Source organism: Chelonoidis abingdonii, chromosome 2 (assembly GCF_003597395.2).
Source record: "Chelonoidis abingdonii isolate Lonesome George chromosome 2, CheloAbing_2.0, whole genome shotgun sequence".
Lineage (NCBI taxonomy): Eukaryota > Metazoa > Chordata > Testudines > Testudinidae > Chelonoidis > Chelonoidis abingdonii.
The window spans coordinates 185,985,628-186,003,953 of NC_133770.1; the positions used below are offsets into that span (position 1 = coordinate 185,985,628).

Here is an 18,326-nt window from a genome sequence, read left to right on the forward strand (position 1 = left end):
CCCTGTAACAGTGTTAACTTCCTTTAGCATGTGTTAACTTCCTTCCTTGGTTAGCATGAAGTGTCTACATTCTTATTGCTGATACTTAGTGCAGATTGTGTTTTAAAGTGTCCTCTTGTCTGTGCATTTAACAACATTTTATTATGGTTGGAATTGGAACAGACAGTACTTAACAGACGTTAAAATTATATAATACACAGGTTAAGGAAAGAGTGCCTGGACATCTGGGGATAGTGCTTAAAAGTAAAAAGGTTGGTTGAAAAGTCATAAGATACATATAGTACACAACCTTAATTTGGGATACTGCAGATTAATAAATTCAGTGTTACAGTTAAAGTATTAGCATCCGATTAATGGGTACCCCACTCAGAAAGGTTATACTAAGAATAGCTTGTGGAATGCAAATATAGCAATGAGTGAAGATTGCCCCTCAGTATTTGAGAATTTAGGATAGGTTGTACAATCCATCAGGGAGGTATGTCAGTTACTTTGCCATTGAGAAACAAAGTTGGGACTCGACCTCATCTCTCCTGGTATTGCTGATGTCTGGTGATGTGTTCTAGATAGATGTCCCTTGACCACCTGATGGTGTCTGACACCATGAGTTGCTGCATCAGCCGAGCATAGCACTGACCGATTCTGCATTCTTGCAAGACTCGCTCATTACTGGGTTCCCATGGGCCAAGGGCTCGGACAATCAGCATGAGAGTCTGAACCTCATAACCCCTAGCTCTCAAGGTGTCCCCATTTTTAAGATCAGGTGTCATGGAAGGCTGGGGTCCTGTTTTCAAAGGGAACTATGACATTGACCATGACTAGCTTCTTCCTGTCCTTGGTGGTGGTGGTGATGTCCGGTTGCAGTTGGCTGTCTGTTCTGGGGATGACGTGGGTCACAGCCACCTTCCCTACAGGTGACAGGATGGTTCTAACAAGGCCATCTTGGATGGTGGTGTGGCGCAGTGTCCGGGCTCTGGAATGGGGCTTGCAGCTACACAAGACGTTGAGTAGTGTCTCATTGGCATAGCCACACTTCCTGCATCGCTTGTCCTAATTCCCATGGCAGATGACTCAGTTCAGCAGGACACAGTTGAGATGGGTCCTGTAGATGAACCTCCAGTTGGCAAATTGGGTGAAGCTGCCCCCGAGGAGGAAGTGGAGGTGACATGCAAATGGGACTTCAGCAGCCAAGACCTTCCCCTGGTCTGGCTTCCATTTCAGGTTTTCCACATACTGCCAGGGGATGGCATCCTTCAGGGTCCTCTCCAGCTTGGTTCTAGCTCTTGGAGCGATGATTGTGTGCTCTGCATTTTTCACCGATGGCACCAGGACTCCCAGCTCTTGGCATTCCTTGCACCACATCCAGTGGCAGCCGATATGTTTCTCCAGTCGTTGCATAGCATTGTAGGGATGAGTCTAAAGCGAAGCAGTCTCCTCCGTCTCTTCCAAATTTGCCTTTCCGGGAGCCTCTCAGGTATGTGGCAAAATCTTGGTTGGAGAGAGTCCTGATGGTTCACTTCCTGATGACAATGCAGAGCACTCTCTGATGTTCCTCACCATGGCATCCAGGCACATCAGAAGGCAGCAGGCATGAGTGATCATCGCAATGTTGCACAGATCACCCATTTGAGGGACATTGGCACCGCCCTGCCGGTGTGAAATGTACACCAGTTCATTGCTGGTGTTCCAGGGAAGAAACATCCACTTCTTCACTAGCTGCCGGATGGTACTGTCCACCTCATTCAGAGGTACCTTCGCCATGGCAGATCCCCTCAGGACAAATGAAATACGGGGGATTAGATTAGGAAGATGTTCAAGGCATTCATCTGCCACCACGCTGCCAGTAGGGAAGTCGATCTTGGCTACGTCTCGTAGGATCTTGGCAACGGTATCCTCAGGTGTCTTCTGGACGCAGAAACCTGTGGGCGTGCCGAGATGTTAGTATGCTTGCCCATCCTCCAGGAAGATCAAGAGTTCACCCTGGATCTGCAACGGTGTCGTCTGGACTGAGTCCCTTCTACTGCTGTCAATATGCAGGGATGCACATTTTGTAGCATTGAAGTGAAGCCCCAGCTAGTTGGCAACCCAGCTGGTGACCTCGAGTATTTGTTGGAAGGTCTCTGAGTTGTCTGAAATGAGGACCAGATCGTCTGCATAGGCCAGGATATTTACCCTGTTGCCATACAAGACCTTGTGTGCGAGCAAAATGGGTGGAAATGAATAGAAAAGATGTGTTCCTTCTCCCCTGGAAGGACCATCTGCGAGTAAACCCAGGTGGTGACTGTGAAGAGAGCAGAACAGTGGACCCTTCCTATTGTACTTTGTCACACAGGTTTATCTGGGGAGTTCTCCGCCTCTGGAAAATGTCCCTCACAATATCCAGGCAAATGGACCATTCATGGTTGGAGAAAGATCTGCTGAGACAATCCACTAACGCATTCTGTATCCCTGGAAGATGGGGAAATTCCTTCTTGACTCCCACATAGAGTGATCAGTTAGATTCTGAGCAGAGGAGCAAGAACCAGCCACCCAACATCAGACAAACCAGAGGCAAAGGAACCCTCAGGGCTGCTGAGCCCTGCCCCCATCATCCCAAACTACCCCGTCCAACAATTGCACTCATACATTTGTCCAGCTCCTATTGCCTGATTCTTTAGGGGTTACTGGTTTCCAATTAGAAGAACTGGGGGTGGTAGGACTCTAGTCCCAGAATCAAGGTTATCAAATTCAATATCTGGTTGGGAGCCCCAGTATGAACAATGACGAGACTTACATAGAGGGCAAAGCAAAGCTTTAACCACTTACTTAACACAATTAGGAAAGACACGCACACTCCAAACCACATAAAAAGGTAGCAAAAATAGAAAGTAATATCTTGTACCATTCTTCACATATAGTCACCCCCTTTCTTGGGCATTTGGTGGTCCTGCTCTGTCCCTGGCATGGCAAACAAGTTTGATGGTCCAGATTCTGCCTTACCGTATGTTCTGGCTATTAGGGGGCCAAAGTCTGTCATAAATATTCATACTAATGTTCATCTTCCTTGTTTATATTTAACTTCCTCACCCTGACAATATTAGGGTGTCTTTATCCTATAGGTAGGTTAGTTTATTAATGATTTTAGCTTATTACCCCATACATCAATTTGTTACCAAGGCAAGTTTGTGCTTAAGCATCTGTCAAGGTCTCTCTCATAAAATAGCTAAGTTCAGTGTTCCTGCAGTTACCTGGTATCATTTTGCACAGAATCTCCTGCTTAAGCACGCTATTCCCAATTCCCCAAAACTCAGGCTGATCATTTGGCCACTGATCTGAGCCAAAGTTCATAGGCCTCAAAGCCTTAGGCTTAAGCTAATGACTTGTACGATGCAACCTGTAGGTTCTTTGTGTTACTGATAAGCAAACGAAAATGCTAAAGCTAGCTCTGTGGGCTACATGCTCTCTTAAAACAAAAGTGTTTGCCCACATGCATTCTGGTGGGAGCCTGTTCCAGATCTTCTGGTGCAAATTTTTCCAACTTTTTACATATTCATTTACTAGCTTCCTACACCAGCTTGTGCTCAAATAAGCAAAATTGTATTGCATGAAGAAGTAGTGTGGTGTAAGGGATAGGATATTGGCCTGGGACTATGGTGATCTGGGTTCTATTCTTGGGTCTGCCATTGACCTGCTGTGTGATAAGTCACTTATCCTATTTGTGCCACCATTCCCTTCCCACCCTTTATCTGGAGTGCAAACCTTTTGTACAGAGACACAATCCCTGCCCTAATGCCTAGCAAAATAGACTCCACTTCTCTGTTGCAGCCTCCTAGTGCAGAGAAGTGTAATATAATATATTTTCTTATTCTGTGGTTGTTAACTTAATTCTGTGAGACTAGCCTGAGACAGCAAGAATCAACCTAGAGCAGTTTAGTGCCTACTGAGCTTGGGCGATATGTGAAAAGATGCTTTCTACCCTTGGCAGGGTGAGCACAATGCACCATTTTAAACCAAAGTTCCCTTTCTCCCATCCCCTATAATTCCTTCCTTCCTTGTAGAATTGTCTGTCCGTATGGAATTTTACAGCTAGGGGGTGGGGGTGAATTTGTTTGCTCTTGTATTAGAACTAGTTGACACTTAACCTTTCAGCAACAGGCATTCTAACTAGTTGGACACTGACTTAATTGTCCCCTCTCCTAATACAAAATACACATATGTTAACCAAGACAAAATCATCCAGTTAATACATTTTAATTACTTTTTTTGTCCTTGCTCCCTCAGATTTAAGTTACAGCTATGGGAAATTTGGCTGTGTACAGGAGGAAAGTGCATTTGTGTATAGCTGTAGAACAGCAGTTCTCAAACTGCGGATGGGGCCCCCAAAGTGGGTCCTGACCCTGTTTTAATGGGAGCAGCAGGGCTGGTGTTAGAGTTGCTGCGGCCTGTGGTCAAAGCCAAAGCCCTGGGCAGTAGGGCTCAGGTTACAGGCCCCTTGGGTTTCCACTTTGTTTCTCCTCCCCCTCCCCCTCCCCCGAAATGCAAGGTGGCAGGTCTCAGGCAGGCTCAAGCTTCACTCCCCCCTCCTGGGGTCATGTATAAATTTTTGGTGTCAGAAGGGGGTTTGGGGGCAATAAAGTTTGAGAATTCCTGCTTTAGAAGATTAGTTTTGCTGTACTAGTCCACTTCATTCCAAAAAATAATACAAACTCATGGGTTTGCATTTAAGTTACTGTTAAGTGGATTATACTAAAATGTTCCTGTAAAACATGGAGTATTATTTGATGATAATGGAGATTGACTCAGACATGTGACAAGAGTTAACAGTACTTCTCCTGTCTCTCTCCCACCTCCCTCTAGAGTGTTGCTTGGGACCAAGATACACTATTACATTAAAATTTGGAGAGCCTAATCATATACTTTGGCCTCCAAGGGGCCAGGGGAGGACTGTAGAATGGAAAGAGAGAGAGCTCTTCCCAAATAACTATCTGTAAACTTTCCTTGTTCTAGCTTCTTTCCTTATTTTACTTACTGAGTTGTCCTTAGCTGTCTACTGGAGACTTACTGATAACTGCAGCTAAGGCTTACCTTGGGAAGCTTGAAGTATTAAAGGGTGAAATTCTGCTTCTGCGGCAGATTTTAAAAATCACATTAAAAATTGTCAGCGCCAAACCCCCCTCACTTTAGGAAGTGGTGGGGAGGAAAGATAGCTTTATTGTTAAAGCATCAGAATGAAACAGACAAAGCTGGTAATCAAACCCAGATCTCAGACGCCATCTGCCACCATGGGTGAATCTTAATTCCCTACATGCGAATACTACTGTCTTTCTTTTACCCTTAGTCTCTGCCCTAAAATGCTCATAAGACAGTCTCTAGTATAAGGAGGCTCTTATCCTGAGGTTGGTCTACGCAGGAATACTCAGAGAAGCTAATCCAAATGAACTAAAGCTGTGACTTTAAACTGCATTAAACTCCTGTGTTGACATTCAAACCAAATTGAGGCTACTTTTAATTCATTTCAAAGCTATTCAGAATTAGTGCTCCAGTGTAGACAAACTCTTCGTTGTGGCCTCTTCCTGCTAATGCAGTACAAACAGTGAGTAAGTTTTGTGGTAGATGCAGAAATCTGAATTGACTTTGGTGATGTAAATACCAGAATCACTAACCATTACTGGGAAAACTGAAGGGTCAGCAGCAGCAGCCAGAACAAAGATCAGCTGTGACTCTTGCTTAATCTCACAATTTGATCTAAATTATCTGCATGATTTAGATGGGGAGAAATAATTTCTGAAGGTGCTAGGACTTAAACCACTTTGGGCTTTACAGCCCAAACTCTTCATCTTAAATTATACCTGGAAACAAATGGAGACGTGCAGTCCAGAGAGTTAATGTGTAAAACACCTCAGCTGTGGACCACCATTAACTAAGCAGGTGGCTTGTCAGTCATTGCATTAATGGTTCTGTGCTAGTACATCCAGTATGTTAACCACCCTGCTGAACAGTGAGCCATTTTAATATTAAAAACAGCATTTCAGCTCCAGTCAATATCATACAGACTACAGCTCAATAGATTGATTGATGTGTTTTTTTCCCCCCCTTACTATTTGAAGGGCCTGAATCCAAAACCTGTCAGAATGAAATAAGCCTCCAGGTTCCAAGCCAGTCTGAATTAAGGCAAAAATTGTCTTCATCATCATCAGCCTGGACTGACTCTGCCAGCCAGGGTACCAGTGAAGTAGGAGAGTCTCCTGTTATTCAGTCTGATGAGGAGGAAGTTCAAGTGGACACTGCCCTTGCTGCTGTAAATACTGAAAGAAAAGGTACTTCAGATGACAGTGATGAAAGTGACTCTCAGACTGTTTGAATCCTAGCACCATATCTTCTAAGAATCTTTGATTTTTGAATGAATGAAGAGCTCACCCATGTTGTAGGAATTAGTTAACTAATCATGAAAGTCTAATGGTGCCAGCATGTGGATTTTTTTTTTAAATTGCCTAAACTACATACTTTAATAATAAAGTTTTGGGGTTTTTTGGAGCAGTCAAGCTTTGTATATACCGTGTATAGAACTAACAAGGAGATTGGATACTTTGGATAATTTTTAAATTCTTTATTTGAAATTCCTTAACACTGATGTCACAATGTTCCTTATCTGTATGTTTGAGCTATGTAGCTGAATACAGAAGATTCACAAACAAAACCTTACATGCTGCCAAAGACACTGATGCAGCAGCATCCACTCCCCCTGTGTTGAATTTATTGGGATAACTTTAGCTACAAATGAAATAGATACTTACACCATGGAATGGGAGTTGCACATTGAAATCTTACCCTTTTGTGGAGCAGCCATCTTAGCACTGTTATAAGCACGCTCCTTTCTTTTAATAAAGTATTTCTACCCCAGCCTTGTCTTCCTACTTATAGTTAATTTTATAATGGGTATTTTGGGAGAATCCTGCTTATAACTTCCTACTTATAGTTAATTTTATAATGGGTATTTTGGGAGAATCATTTAGTGATTAGAAAACCTAATCATGCAGCATTTGCTTTGTTGCCTAATCTCCTGTTCTACAGTAACTTCAGTTTGACCACATCTTGAGGGAAAAAATGACTGCACCATGACTTAACTCAAAGTTTGTGTGAAGTCCACATTAACATCTGAGTGGATCTGCTCTCCTAACAAGCAGAATGAGGCTCTTCAGCTCTCAGGGTCTTTATCAGTATGAAGCTCCTCCTGGACTGAGGGACAGGGAGATCTAGCCTGAGGAAGCTAAAAGTAACAGATGACTGGCAACAAGCAACCACTAACTACCATGAAGGAAGGTCTTTTGGAAGGTAGTGGCTTGGAAAGAGGTAGTCCCCACATCCAGCCAGCTGGGAACTGTCCAGTTGCCTAAGGATTCAGTTGTTTTGCTTGCTTTTTAGTAGTGTGTTGCCTGTTCTAGCACTGTGAAATTAAATCTGGAAACAAACTTCTGCATGATAAATTAACTTTAAGAAAGGGTTAGACTTTTAATCTCATTAAGAAATAGCTTATTTCACTCACTCACCTCCCAGAAGACAGACAAAGTGTCCAAAAAAAGTTTTGTTTTTATTAAACCTTGTAGTACAAACCTGAAAAGTAAACAAAAACTGGCAATAAACAACATGAAGTCTTTCCTTACAAGGAAAGAGAGCAGAGCAGCGCTAATAAATTAAATGTCAAACTGTAAGCCATTGTCAGAAGTTTACTGTCAAGAGGGAAAAGTACACAGCAAGGCCATAAAAACCAGACAACCACATTTAAAAAACACTTGACTCTGTTTATGTTATTGTTAAATATTCCAAAACAGTTCAGTCTTCTGCAACAACAACCAACAAATTGTATTAGGACTTTCCTGACAGTCACCACTGGCAAGCTCAGTGCAATATGGGTAGCTACGGTATTGTTGAATTCAATTATGAAACAAAACAGTTTGTGAAAACATTTTCCCTTTTTTATTCCACACATACTGTACACACAACCAGAAAAGGGCAACAGCTACTCCATTATTATTTTTTGTTGTTGTTCAGTGATGTAAGCAGCACTTATAAATGTTACAAGAAAAACCCTGTAAGCATCCAATCCAACCGATGAAGAAAGTGAAACGTAAGGCTTTTCTTCATCTTGTCTCTATACCACCCCACCCCCCACCCCAAGAAAAGGCTCAAGTATTTAAAACAATTTACAGGCATATGTACAAAAGGTGTGATTTTTTTTTGTTACAATATGAAGAGAAAAAATAGACACGATGAGAGCAAATGCATTTTCACATTCAAAAGAAAGATGCAGACCTGCTAGTGGCTCTAAATGTGATCATATAATGAAAAATTCAAAACAAAAATTAATGCTGACTGTGTAGAGATGTGAAAAACAGCAGTGGAATGGAAATGGAATGTTAGAAAGATTGCACGTCTATGACAAAGAAGCACTTATGGCTTCAATCACTTTTTTATTTTTTAAAGGATGCTATTGAAGGGTTTTTGATAAAGTAGCCAACAGCACCAAAAAATAACAGAATGGATTTCCTAATGAAATCAGGCACAGTTTTCCCTCATTTGACTCCCTCAAGGCAGGCAGTCTTTTTTACCTTCTCTCCCCCCCCTCTACCCTCCCCCACCCTCCCTCAAACAGATGCATAGTGATGTGCTGGTAAAAGAGAACATATTTACTCCAAATCTCCTCATTTTGCTTATGGTTCGGAAACAAAGTCCATCTTCAGCTGCCATAACCTCCCAAAGAAAGTGTGTATTTTCCAATTTAAAAAATTACAAAACTCATCTTGCCTGTGACAGAATAAAAGACAGCCAAAGTAAAGCAATTTCTTTCAAGTTTTGTTCCTATCTCTTTTCTCTCTAGAAAATCTGCTCACATGACTGGAGAACAAATTATAAAACACATCAAACTTTAACCTATTCAAAAATGGGTTAAAAGCCTTTTTTCACAGTTACCAAAAAAGGCTTTTTTCAGCCATAGGGCCAGTACAAATTAATGTTTTATCAGCCCCCTTGCCGGTTTTAAAACAGTGAACATACGGCAGTTTAAAAAAATTTGACTGCTGTATGTAACTATCCTAAGTACAAAAAAAATTCAACAGTTTAATGCTAAAACAAAATTAGTTCTCTAAAACCAGAAGAAAATCTTCTTTAGAGCTAGTGCAAAGACAGCTTGTATTCTACAGCAAGTACTCCAAACTATAGTATAATAATTACAAAAAAATATATATAAATTGACAAAATGAGTGTTGGCATCTTCAGGATTAACTTGAAGCACTTTTGGATGAACTGGAGGATGAAAGCCTAGATGATGGCACATCGACTGTTGCTCTCTTACGAGGTCCTCTTTTTGGTGTAGGCTTGCTGATACAGTTCTCGATGTTGCCATTTTTACCAGAGACTTTCCCACAGAGATTGACTAGACTGATTATTTGTTCCTGGTCAGAGAGAGAGAAAAAACAACAAGTTAATAGTATCTTGTTTCTCTTTTTTCCCTAGCAGCCTAAGATGCTGGTTTTAAAAGCAACCCTATTAACAGAACCCTGGCAGAGATGTTCTGTTCAGCATCTTAGAACTGTGAGGGTTGAGAAGGTTCTCAAACAATCCTATTGGCTGTTCAGCCCTCCATCAAACCAAGACAACAGTCTGAAAATGGAAATGGAGACATTGCACTACATTCCAATCTCTAAATAGAGTAGTTTGTAGAGAATCTGGCAACAGAGTAAAGAGACACGAGTAGCACTGTGCTGCTGTGCACTAGGGTGCAATGCCTGGAATGGGGAGCTAGGGCAAGACCCACTGCAGGCTCACGCTCCAGCCCCTTCATTGGGCTGGGATTACTCATTCAAATGTGAAGTCACACTACCCATTATATTTTCATTGCTGTGCCAAATCTTCAGCCCTAGCCATGCATTAGAAACAGCTGAAAGATCAGTGTCTCAAAATGCTTGGAACACTGACAGAGCCGCTCCTGCCAACAACAAACTGCTTCTTCCTGATGATGTGTGAACAAGTACAACTCCCAAACCCTGCTCTGTCCAGCAGCCTCTCAGCTCTGCTGCTGCGATTGTTAAGCCTTCTGTTCTCCAGCATCACTCTTAAACTGCTGAATCACACTGTCCTGATTGGTTTCTGACTTGCCTCAAATCACTACTGTGACTCCATCCACCAACACTACAAGATTACCAGTAAAGTTTCAGGCTGGAATCATGGTAAGTCAAATTTAATTTAATTTAGTGAGAGCTTGTATTGAAGTTACTGTAAATTGACAAATGAAAGTACATCATAATTTACAAGGGTCCCAACCCAATAAATACCTCCCCCCGAATACTCCCCCCCTTTACAGATGATGAGTTACAGCTCTCTTCTAATTGATATCATCTTGTATTTTCTCTTTTTATTTATAGTGTTTTGATGGCCAACATACCAGCACTAAGCATATTCCTGCTCTACCAGAAATTGCATGCATGCTCTCCTGACTACCTGGAGCCCTGTCAGACTAGGCAGAAGCCAGGAAATAAGTCTAAGCTGAAATATCCAACTCTGGAGGCCATCTGGCATCACCACCTCAAGAATGCAAACTATATTGTACAGACCTCGTCATAACGATACATCATTTTCAATCCCCGACAAGTCTTCTGTTTTTCCACATGCCGGAGCGCACATTCCAGGCAGAAGACAACGTTTTCATTCTCCTGTACGACCTAACAAAAATACAGATAGAAAACATTAATATGATTCACATCCCAGTGACATCTAACACACGTGGCATACCCAAAATAGGGTATTTTCTGGGGTGGGGAGCAGGAAGAGAGAGGGAAAATAGAAGAACTTGTGCTAAGTGGCTAGAGTAGGTGGGATATCCGAATTAATACAAGGACAAAAGTTTGTGCTGACTTTCTTCTCTTCCCCTCCCCACCAAGTATTTGAGTATTTAGACATCATCATGGACAAACACCACATCTTTAAAAAGATAATGAGGTTAATGAATCTCCCTGGCTCTAGAAAAAGCATGCAAGTCCAAGTGATTTGCTGCACCCACTGCTGAGAAAAAAATGTTCACAAGTGCACCTGCTGCCAAACCATCTTGAGATAAGAGCTCGTAATAACCCAACGCCTGCTCAGCATTTGAATGAGGCCCCTCCACTTCAAGTGTCCTGCTCACCCATTCCCTCATTTCATTCTGTGGCAAGTGCCAGTCTTTGGGATGAAACATAACAGAAGACCTGGCCATCTGAGGGATTTAGTTACACAAGAGTCCTTCTCCCAAGAGGGGGCTGCCATGAAATTCTTTACAAAATTCCCGTGTTTGTTTACACTGAAGCTATTTAAATTCCCCCTGCAGTTTCAATAGAATAAAGCAATGTTCACTTTTTATCCTAAACCCTAGGATCCTAATGCTTTGTGGTGTTAAACTATTGAGGTATTCTGCCAAGGGGTGACAGAGGTATTTCTGAATACAGGATATTGTTGCAAGGTGCTGTGGGGTCTCTGGATAAAAGGTGCTACAGAATTCTAAGATACTGTTAGGAGCTGAGCTGTCTTGACAAGGCTCTGAGGGCAGCATAGCCCTTTGTTACTATATTGCATACCAGTGGCAGAAGGATAAGCAAGAGATAATATAAAGGATGGGATGAGCTAAAAATGATGAAGGAAAAAGTGCCTATTCCATTTTGTGTACTGCTAGCAATCTAAATAATAAAAAAAAAACAGCAGTAATAACGAACAGACAAGCTATACCATGAATATACAGCTCTATCAGCATCTTCCATTTCATCCTCACGATTTCTTGCAAGGCAACTCCTTTGAACAATAGTTCTACCATTAATTTAAACCATGTCTTGAATGGGGATAAACTGGGGACTGCTTTTAAATACAATGTAAAGCAGTGGTTCTGCTCTGAAAAATAACTAAACCCAGCACCATAGGGTTCCTTAGTTACTGTCTCTCTCTGAGTTCAGATAAAAGTTGCTCAGTTTGAAAGTACAATGATAGTTTTATAACTGCCAGTCCTGCAAACTCAGCCGGGGTCTTGATTAAATTAATAAAGATTCTGCAAGACAAACTCTTCCCTCACTTAAACACTGGCTTTAGTGAGGTTGGACAGGTTTAAACGAGTAAAGAATCTGGCCCTGTAATTGGAACTTAGTTCATAAAGATTCTGTTGTGGATCCCTGAAATAGAGTTGAATCTCTCTCTCTGTCTCAGAATTATTGGCTATACAGGTGCCACCAGAATTTTTCAGAGCAGAATTGCACTTTAAAGCTAGTTCAGGCTAACTCTGCTTAACATGGTTTAGCGCACCAGACGTAACCAGGACTTGTCCAGAGGGAGTTTAAAAATCCAACACGGTCAGCCTAGGAAACCTCATTTTTAACTGCAACAGAAGCAAATCCAAACAAGGAAGGAGTAGAAACAAAATTTGCTCACATCTGGGGTTCAGCCCAGTCCTATGACCCGTGATGTGAACTTCTGGCACTATTTGGTGATTTTCTTGAAGTCCTAGCTTCTGGAATCAGGTCATTTACATGAGAAACAGCTTCATTTAAAAACCACCACCATCACCACAAGTTTATCACTCTCGGAGTTGCAGAGAAAAACTTGAGAATGTGACATGAATGCACCTTAAGGGCTTCAGACCCCTAAGTTTATTTTTTTAAAACCTCAGTTTTTTAGCCAATCACATGATTTTTGAATACTTGCATTGGCATTACTGAGTTTTATCCTAACCCAGATAAGTCACCCTATCTTGCTGACTCGGTCAAGTTATAGCCCTGCCTCTGCAAGGAGGAGGAAGCTGAGCTGAGATTAACTCTTCACCCGGGGTTTGTTAGCAACCTCCATTTCAAATTCTAGGAAGATGAAATCTAGATTTTTTTTGAGTGTGGCTCTTGGTATTGCAGTCTATGATGTTGCAGCTGCTGCACTACATAGTGTGTTAGTCCACACACAAGGGATATAAATTCTAAGGCGCACTAGCATGTTGTGCATTAACTGGTACATGTCAAACCTGCTAGAGGTGGCAAAAAGTTCCCTAATGCATGTTAACATAGTAATGTTTGAAACAGCACTATATTAATGTGCAGTAGGGAACTTTTAGTGGATACCAGCAAGATCGACATGGGCCAGTTAGCATGCAACATGCTAGTGTGCACTAAAATTTGCACCCCTCTAAGGCAAACTAACATACCATGAAGAGAAGCCCATTGTGTCTGTCTAACGCTTACAGTTTAACAGAAACCAGGCTGAAAACAAAACAATGGTTACTGTGTCAGTAGTGCTATAGACATACTAAGGGTTTTCCTCACCATAGAAAGGTAACATAGGTGCTGGCAAATCTGACACCTCCTCTCCGACGTCTCTAACTGCAACCACTTTCGAGGCTTTTTCTTTCCATCCACCCCCGAGCTACTGCTGTCGTGGCTCCCATAGCGGGCTGAAGAATGGAGGCCTGCTTCATAAAGCTGCCGCCGCTGCCTCAGTTCTGTGTCCCTGTGAATATTTTAGGAAGTTAGCAAGCTGGCATCTCCCATGCAATACTGAAAAGCTACACTCAGGAGATCTCATACAATGATCGCCATTGAAACCTTAAATCACACACAGCCAAACCATTTGCGTCATTTCCATGTTGGTGCTATTCCCTATACCTGGAATGGGAAATGCAGCCAACATCACAGTAAGACTGGAGCTGCTTTTGCAGTCAGAGATTTTAACAGCAACCATTGTATCAAACCAGTGGTTCTCAAACCAATACACAGAACCGTGCGTCAGTAGTGCACTGCCTGGGAGTCTGGAAGGGAGCTGCTGGCTCATGTGAAGAGCCAGGAGTAGCAGCAAACATGCCTGCCCTTCCTCAAATTGCAAGGAGCCACTACTGCCAGGAGGATAGCACAGCCACCTTCACCAGGAGGTGGAAATGACCCAGGGAGCTGCAGCCCTTCAGGGAGGAAGTGGGGAGCAGGCCCAGTGCTTGCACTGAAAGGCAAAGATCTTCCTGTACAGTGAGGGGAAAGAGAAGAGACACCACATTTGTAATGAAGACTATGTGTGAAAGGTGGTATGCAACTAGCGTGACCAGATGTCCCGATTTTATAGGAACAGTCCCACTATTTGGGGCTTTTTTTTAATATGGGCTTCTATTACCCCCCACTCCTGGTCCCAGTTTTTCACACTTGGTATCTGGTCACCCTATATGCAACACCTGTGCTGAGCTGTGCACCATTAGGAGACAGCAGGGGATGGGTCTGAGCTGTGGTTGAGTGAGGAGAGGAGGTCTGGAAAGAGCTTAGCTGCTTCTCGCTCCCAGCTGCTAAGCACAGGTACAGAGAGAACTAAACTACTGGGGGTGGGGAAGAAGGCAAGCTAAACAAATGGGAAGATTTGAGCAATCAGAGGAGGAGGCAGCAAGAGACCCAGGACTGGGACCAACAGGAGACCCTATGTATTTCTACACTGGAGCTAGGAATGTGCCTCCCAATTGGATAGACAGATTCGTGCTAGCTTCACTTGAGCTAGCATGCTGTGAATAGCACTGTGGATATTGCAACTCCAGCAGAGACTCGGGCTAGTAACCTAGAGTTTGCTTTGGTTTTTCACATAAGCAGGCGCAAGAATGACCAAGATCCTTCAGAGGATCCTGACCTTAAGAAGTTACCCAGAATATGAACAAGTTTGAGAACCACTCTGATAAAGTTCAGTGTGGCATTTCAACAGCAAGCAATAACATTTTTGTTCCTCATTGCACACTTTCTTCCCTTCAAGGAAAAAAAAATGCATGTGGATGCTATTAGTCCCACAGGGGACCTGGCTTCAGGTAGCACATTCTAGCACACCTGGAAATAAATTTCCCTCTTGCAATTCACTCTTAATATGAATACAAATAATTGTGCATGGGTTTTTTTCTCCCCTTAATCTGGAATATTTCCAGTAACATATTAACATTAGTTAGTTAAATACAATTTGTAGATTCCAGACATCTTGATTACTCGATGTACTACGACCAGCACTACCCAGTTGTCACAAACTTGAAAGATAGGTAGCGATGCTACATGGTAGGGAACAAAAGAGAAGATCATTACATCGGAAGCCAGCTGACATGGTATCATGTTTCCTTTCCCCCCCTTCTTAAACCTTCCTACTTCAAGAGAAACCCTAAATATGGTTCCTTAATCACTGTAGGGAGAAAAAAGGAGTGTGAAGTTATTCCCATCCAACTGCTAGTGCACAACATGTGGCCACCAGTACAGAAGCTCCTGATTTACCCAATGGTAAAAAGAGTTTGCACTATGTAAAAATATTCTATACTTGTACTATATAAACCCTTTGATGCTACAAAAGGGATGTTATTTTACAGCAAGATATCCTAACCACTGGCACGCGGATATCAAATACAGCCAAGGACGTTTCTTCTGCACATGGCTGTGCCCAAGCAGGTTTGCTGGGTCAGTGACTGCTAGATTTGACTCAGATTGTTACTTAAACTGTGTCACCATCAGAGTTTCTCTGTGAAACACAGGGTACGTGAAACAGACGCCTTGTTCTGTTACCTGAGCTCTCCAAGCAGTGCCGATATTGTAGTGAGAGTCGGTCCGTTTTCCTTTTTTGCTTCTGCTGTTGCAATCTGATAAAGCAACTTTTCCATTGAAAATGGTTTGGCTATACGTCGCTGCTTCATTTCCTGAGTTAACAGATTTCCAAGTTAGTTCTTGAGTAAAATTAAATGAAAAAAATTTTGGATAATTTTAACGCAGAACAAAGTTAGATTTTTCTTGGGTTGTTGTTTTAAAGCTATACGTTTCCTGTTAAAGGGCTGTGAATGGAGGCTTCCTGCATCTGCTCTAGGTTAAGCAATGTGACAGAACAAAACACTGAAGCCTAGACCTGGCTAAGGAAGACAAACAAATGTGCTACAAAGTTGCCATGGAGTGGCATTCCCTACAGAAAAAATGTTATATACCTTCAAATTAATACTCTCCAAAACAAGGCATTGAGACAAGAAAAGTCGCCGTAAAACATAATGCTCTTCACAGCTAAGAAGTCAGTCTTCTACGTTTTTTTGTTACTGATTTTTTTCCTTAAATTTTTGAGTACTTTATTGTGAAATCGAATACTGAAACAATTAAGTTAGACAAAGTCCATCCAGGACAAATTCATTCAGATAAATAAAATATTTAATAAGTATTTGGCAGATACTCCAGTGCCAACTGACTTTCCCCACATTTCAAGCACACATCTTAGTAGAGACAGAAAATCAGATTCAATTAGCAGGAAGGACAGTAGGTATAGATGTCAAGAAACTGAAGAAAAGAAGGGCAGAGAAACAAATCACAATACTACCTCCTGAAATCAATGGGAGTCTTTTTATTGACCTCACTAGGATCTGGCTTGGGACCCTTACACACAGAATAAATGCATAATCCATATTGGTTCATCAAGCCAACACCCTCTCTGTATTCCCTCCAAAGGACTCATTTGTTCTGCAATGCCCACTAGAAGTGAACCAAACCAATCACTTAAATATTCCTTCCTTTGAGCTCCCCAGTATGGTCAGTATTCCCCATTTCTGTCTTTTTGGGCAGGGTCTGGCTTAGTTTTGAGTCTCTTACAGCATCAAACATATTGTTGGCATTTAAGAAATAATAAATATAATGAATAGGAAGTTGGGTCCTACCCTCCTAAGCAAATGCTCTTGGTACTGTCTCTCTCACTGGAAGTACCCCAGAATGCACCATTCTGTGACAGAACAAATATTGCAGATTGCATGGTTAAAGTGAGACTTCTTATATGAGTAATGACACTATCTGGGATATCTTCAGTGGACATGGAAATGCCAAAATGGACACACAGTGCAAGTGAAGAGAAAAATGTTTGTTAAACTAGGTTCTCTGTGCTGGAGTCAGAGTGCAGTTGGGATGAGTGTGTTGGTAGGAATGGCATATAGGTCGTTCAGATGCATCTTGGATTTTCTTAGGCCTATTTACATAGCTCATGGCTATGAAAAATGTTGCTCTCTCTGTGATGCAGTTATCTGTGTTTACAGTGGGGTCAACCTAAGTCGACAGAAGAATTCTTCCATCAACTTAGCTACTGCCTCTCAAGCAGGTGGATTTACTAGAGTGACAGAAGAACCCCTTCCATCACTAAGGGTCTGTGCTCCAGTGACATAGCAGTTATGCTGCAGCTGTGCCACTGTAGCATTTGTAGTATAGACATACCCTTAGTGAGCTGATTTGAGTTCCTCTCTATGGTGACAGAGTAGCTGAGGCAGATTTTTCTCTGCTGGACATTGGAGGGAAAAGTATTAAATGTTTTGTTATTTAGCTACTGGTAATATTTGTTCACCCTATGAAACGTATTTGAGTGGCAAGGTACAGTAGTTGGTTCAGAATGGCAGGATCAAGGGTAAGATTGCAGTAGCCTTAGTCTGGGAGGCCACATTTAAATTGGAAAGAGGAAAACGACAAGATAGAGGCATCATAATTTGTGACTGATTTGCATCTGATGGAATGACAGTTCCACAGATTGTTGCTGAATTATAAGTCCTAAAATGCGTGGTTTGCAGCACAGGGGAATGTTACAAGATGATGGGCTGGACTTTTAAATTCTTCGTCAGCCCATCTGACAAAAAATTCAAATAGACTTCTCTGTCTGTGCCAAATTTCCTTAAATGCAATCTGCTAGTTCAGAGAAGGACACTGATTGTTATCTTAGGTTCACAACAGCAGTCAGATTAGTCAAACTTCACAATCCAATTCCTGATCTGGAATTTCAGATTTCCTTAGAAAAGAAAGCCAAAACATAACATGGAACAAGCTACGAACCCTATACAGTGCAATATATATAAAATAAAATCACAACAGCTAATAATAAGAGCCAAGTCAACATGTAATCAAAGCAGATGACAAACTATCAGTGTTATTGTCCAGAACTGTAAGAAGACTGGATATGCATATGGCTTTCAGTCAATTCATTAACAACCTGAAGGAGGAATTTTGATGCCTACATAACAGATCTCTGACAAGCACAAAGTCAGTCTTTGAAAGTGGGAAAATATCTCTCCTTGAAGTGAAGGAACCAAGGAGGAATTTCCAGGGCTTAAAGGGGAGTTGAGAAGGTAGCACGATTTGAAGGAGTCCAAAAAAAAAAAAAAAAAAAGATGTTTCCAAGGTTATATTTTGATATAACTATATATCTAGATTCTTTTAAAGCTTGTGAAAGGTATAACATCAGATTCCAAGGAAGGTTATCATAGTTAAAATCTGTTGAATTTTCAATCAAGTTATATTCATCCAGTGCCAAGCTTGTTAATCAAAAGAAACTCTTCCTTAGATTTTGGGACA

General features: G+C 41.8%; 2 protein-coding genes across 6 annotated transcripts in view; one reads left to right on the forward strand and one right to left on the reverse strand.

Annotated features, from left to right (window-relative positions):
* The window catches only part of DTNBP1 (dystrobrevin binding protein 1), a 177,735-nt gene extending 162,101 nt beyond the window's left edge, over positions 1 to 15,634 (forward strand). For 2 of the 5 annotated variants that reach the window (XM_032772602.2, XM_032772606.2), the window contains exon 10: positions 6,084 to 6,876. In XM_032772602.2, coding sequence (XP_032628493.1) covers positions 6,084 to 6,337 — 254 coding nt within the window. In that variant the 3' untranslated portion in view covers positions 6,338 to 6,876. Of the gene's footprint in view, positions 1 to 6,083; positions 6,877 to 7,047; positions 7,686 to 9,486; positions 10,200 to 10,394 lie in introns of those variants that run through there. The other 3 variants (XR_004372590.2, XM_032772605.2, XM_032772603.2) reach the window with 3 other exon arrangements.
* The window catches only part of JARID2 (jumonji and AT-rich interaction domain containing 2), a 321,154-nt gene continuing 310,373 nt past the window's right edge, over positions 7,546 to 18,326 (reverse strand). The window contains exons 15-18 of the mRNA XM_032772601.2: positions 15,534 to 15,664; positions 13,296 to 13,479; positions 10,584 to 10,691; positions 7,546 to 9,425 (exon numbers count right to left, since the gene is read on the reverse strand). Of these exons, the coding sequence (XP_032628492.1) occupies positions 9,252 to 9,425; positions 10,584 to 10,691; positions 13,296 to 13,479; positions 15,534 to 15,664 (597 nt within the window). The 3' untranslated portion in view covers positions 7,546 to 9,251. The remainder of the gene's footprint in view (positions 9,426 to 10,583; positions 10,692 to 13,295; positions 13,480 to 15,533; positions 15,665 to 18,326) is intronic.